The sequence below is a fragment of the Tachyglossus aculeatus genome, chromosome 8, assembly GCF_015852505.1.
Source record: "Tachyglossus aculeatus isolate mTacAcu1 chromosome 8, mTacAcu1.pri, whole genome shotgun sequence".
NCBI classification, from domain to species: domain Eukaryota; kingdom Metazoa; phylum Chordata; class Mammalia; order Monotremata; family Tachyglossidae; genus Tachyglossus; species Tachyglossus aculeatus.
The window spans coordinates 9916710-9920330 of NC_052073.1; the positions used below are offsets into that span (position 1 = coordinate 9916710).

The 3621-nt window shown below is 67.5% G+C and overlaps 1 protein-coding gene across 1 annotated transcript; it reads left to right on the forward strand.

Annotated features, from left to right (window-relative positions):
- The first annotated feature begins 1940 nt into the window (after positions 1-1940).
- On the forward strand, positions 1941-3295 carry CEBPB (CCAAT enhancer binding protein beta). The gene has a single exon (XM_038750465.1). The coding sequence runs from the start codon at positions 1953-1955 to the stop codon at positions 3126-3128; it is 1176 nt and encodes a 391-aa protein (XP_038606393.1). The 5' UTR covers positions 1941-1952; the 3' UTR covers positions 3129-3295.
- Positions 3296-3621: the final 326 nt, after the last annotated feature.

Genomic DNA, 3621 nt, shown 5'->3' on the forward strand with positions numbered 1-3621 from the left:
TGTAACCTCCCCAGCGCTTAGAACAGTGCTTTGCACATAGTAAGCGCTTAACAAATACCATTATTATTTTTATTATTATTACCTGGGGGCCGCCAAGGCCTCTGGACCCGGACCTCAGGCCCACTCCCCGGGGTCAGTGGGCAGGTTGGGAAGAGGGGGTGCCTGGGTCCCAGTAGGGAGGTCTGGGGGGGCAAACAGGCTGAACCGCTGTGGATTCCAGCCTGAAGCGGTGGCTTCTTCGGGAAGGGACAGATGGATGGACGGACAGATGGATGGATGGACGGATGGATGGATGGATGGACGGACGGGGGATGGATGGACAGGGGGATGGATGGGGGAGGGAGGGACGGACAGAGGGTGGGCTTGAAGGCGGGTGGGGTCTGGGCGGGGCCGGGCAGAGGGGCATTGCTGGCAGTGGAGACATCCCTGGTGGTGGCAATGGGCTGGACGTCAGGCCGGGGGCACAGGGCTCGGAGGGCTTTGGCAGGACAGGCAGGGCTCGGTGGGCTTTGTCAGGGCTGGCAGGGCTTGGTGGGCTTTGTCGGGGCTGGGAGGGCTGGCAGGGCTGGGTGGTCTTTGTCAGGACTGGCATGGCTCGGTGGTCTTTGTCAGGGCTGAGAGGGCTGGCAGGGATGGGTGGTCTTTGTCAGGACTGGCAGGGCTGGCAGGGCTAGGTGGTCTCTGTCGGGGCTGGCAGGATTTGCAGTGCTTGGTGGTCTCTGTCAGGGCTCGGAGGGCTGGCAGGGCTGGGTGGTCTTTGTCAGAACTGGCAGGGCCTGGTGGGCTTTGTCAGGACTGTCAGGGCTGAGTGGTCTTTGTCAGGACTGGCAGGGCTGGTAGGGCTTGGTGGTCTTCGTCAGTACTGGTAGGGCTGGTAGGGCTCAGTGGTCTTTGTCAGGACTGGCAGGGCTCGGTGGGCTTTGTCGGGGCTGGCGGGGCTGGGTGGTCTTTGTCGGGACTGGCAGGACTGGCAGGGCTCGGTGGTCTCTGTCAGGACTGGCAGGGCTGGTAGGGCTCGGTGGGCTTCGTCAGGACTGGCAGGGCCGGCAGGGCTGGTAGGGCTCGGTGGTCTTTGTCAGGACTGGCAGGGCTCGGTGGGCTTTGTCGAGTTTGGCAGGGCTGGGTGGTCTTTGTCGGGGCTGGCAGGACTGGCAGGACTGGTAGGGCTCGGTGGTCTTCGTCAGGACTGGCAGGGCTGGGTGGTCTTCGTCAGGACTGGCAGGGCTGGGTGGTCTTCGTCAGGACTGGCAGGGCTGGCAGGGCTGGAGGGCTTTGTCAGGACTGGCAGGGCTGGCAGGGCTCGGTGGTCTTCGTCAGGACTGGCAGGGCTGGGTGGTCTTCGTCAGGACTGGCAGGGCTGGAGGACTTTGTCAGGACTGGCAGGGCTCGGTGGTCTTCGCCAGGACTGGCAGGGCTGGGTGGTCTCTGTCGGGGCCGTGAGGGCCGTGAGGGCCGGGCGAGCTTTGGCAGCGGGGCTTTTCCGGGTGTGGGTGAGCGCGGGCGTCCACACAGTAGGGAGGGCGGGCGGGCGGGCGGGCGGTCGGGCGGGCTGCCAGGCGGTGACGCAGCGGTTGCCATGGGCCCCGCCGCCTTTATAAATCCCCGGCCGGGACGCAAAGTTTCCCGAGTCCCAGCCGCGCGCGGGGCCGAGAAGGAGGGCCGGGAAGGAGGACCGGGAAGAAGGAGGAGGAGCGGGAGCAGCGGGGGGGAGGGAAAGGAAGGGAAGGGAGGGAAGGACCGGCCCGCAGGAGGAGGAGGAGGAGCAGCAGGAGCAGGAGCAGCAGGAGGAGGAGGAGGAGGAGGAGCAGCGAGCAGGAGGGGCCCCCGGCCCGGCCCGGCCCGCAGCGGGAGCAGCGGCGGCGTTGGGCATCCCGGCGGGCGGCCCGGCGGCGGCGGCGGCGGCCCCCGTCCGGAGCCCCCTCCCCTCCCCTCCCCTTCCCCCTCTGGTTTTGATGCAACGCCTGCGGGTGTCGTGGGACGCGACGGCGACAGCACCAGCCACGGCGACCCCGCCATGCCTCAGCCTGCAGCCCCCGGCCTTTAAATCCATGGAAGTGGCCAACTTCTACTACGAGGCGGACTGCCTGGCCGCCTTCACCAAGCTGCCCCCGGGCCGGGGAGGGGGCCGCCCGCTCGGCGACCTCGCCCCCATCGGGGACCACGAGCGAGCCATCGACTTCAGCCCCTACCTGGAGCCCCTGGGCGCTCAGCACGCTCCCCACCCCAACCACCACCACCACCCCAACCACCACCACCACCACCACCAGCAGCCCACCAACCACCGCCAGCAGCCGCCTCCCCCGTCGACGGGGGGCAACTTCGAGCCGCCGGCCGCCTCGTCCTCGTCGTCGTCCTCGTCGTCGTCGTCGTCGTCATCGTCCTCGACGCCCTCGGCCCCCGGCCACCCGCACGACTTCCTCTCCGACCTGTTTTCCGACGACTACGCCAAGGGCGGGTCGGGGGTCAAGAAGCCGGGCCTAGACTACGGCTACCTGGGCCTGGGCCGGCCGGCCGCCCCTCTCCCTCCTCCGCCGGGCGCCGGCAAGGGCATCGCGGGCAGCGGCTGCTTCTCGGCCCCCGAGCCCAAGGCGGAGCCCGCCTTCGACCCCGCCGACCCCGGGCCTTGTCGCCGGAAAGGCGAGGACTCTCCGGCCGGGCCCATGGCCGCCGGCTCGCCCTTCGCCGTGCGCTCCTCCTTCCTGGGCTACCAGTCGGTGCCCAGCGGCAGCAGCGGCAACCTGTCCACCTCGTCCTCGTCCAGCCCGCCCGGGACCCCCAGCCCGGCCGACCCCAAGGCCGGGGCCTGCTACCCGGGCCCGGTCCCGCCGCCGCCGCCGCCGCCGCCTCCTCCGCCGCCGCAACAACCCAAGGCCAAGGCCAAGAAGAGCGTCGACAAGCACAGCGACGAGTACAAGATCCGCCGCGAGCGCAACAACATCGCCGTGCGCAAGAGCCGCGACAAGGCCAAGCTGCGCAACCTGGAGACGCAGCACAAGGTGTTGGAGCTGACGGCCGAGAACGAGCGGCTGCAGAAGAAGGTGGACCAGCTCTCCCGGGAGCTCAGCACGCTCAGGAACTTGTTCAAACAGCTGCCCGAGCCTTTGCTGGCCTCCTCCGGACACTGCTAGCCCCCGCTGCCCCTCGGCCCCCTTGCCCCGGCTCCGGGGACCCCCTGTGTGCACGTGGGTGTGTGGGTGTGTCCGCGTGTGCACGTGCGGATGAGACTGCCGTGTGTGTCTGCGTGTGCACGGGTGGATGAGACTCTGTGTGTGCCTGTGTGTGGAGACTGTGTGTGTCTGCATGTGCACGTGTGGACGAGACTGTGTGTGTGTGGAGACACTGTGTATGTGTGTGTGTGTGGGCACGCACGTGTTTGTGCCTCTCTGTGTGTGTGACTGTGTGAGTGTCTGTGTGTGCACGTGTGGGTGTGTTTGTGAGACTCTGTGTGTGTGTGTGTGTGCGCCTGTGTGCCCGTGTGTGAGACCGTGTGCCTGTCTGGGTGCACATGTGTGTGTGGGTGTGCCTGTGTGCCCGTGTGTGTGTGAGACCGTGTGTCTGTGTGGGTGCACATGTGTGTGTGTGTGTGTGATTCTGTGTCCACTTGTGTGTGAGAATCTGTGT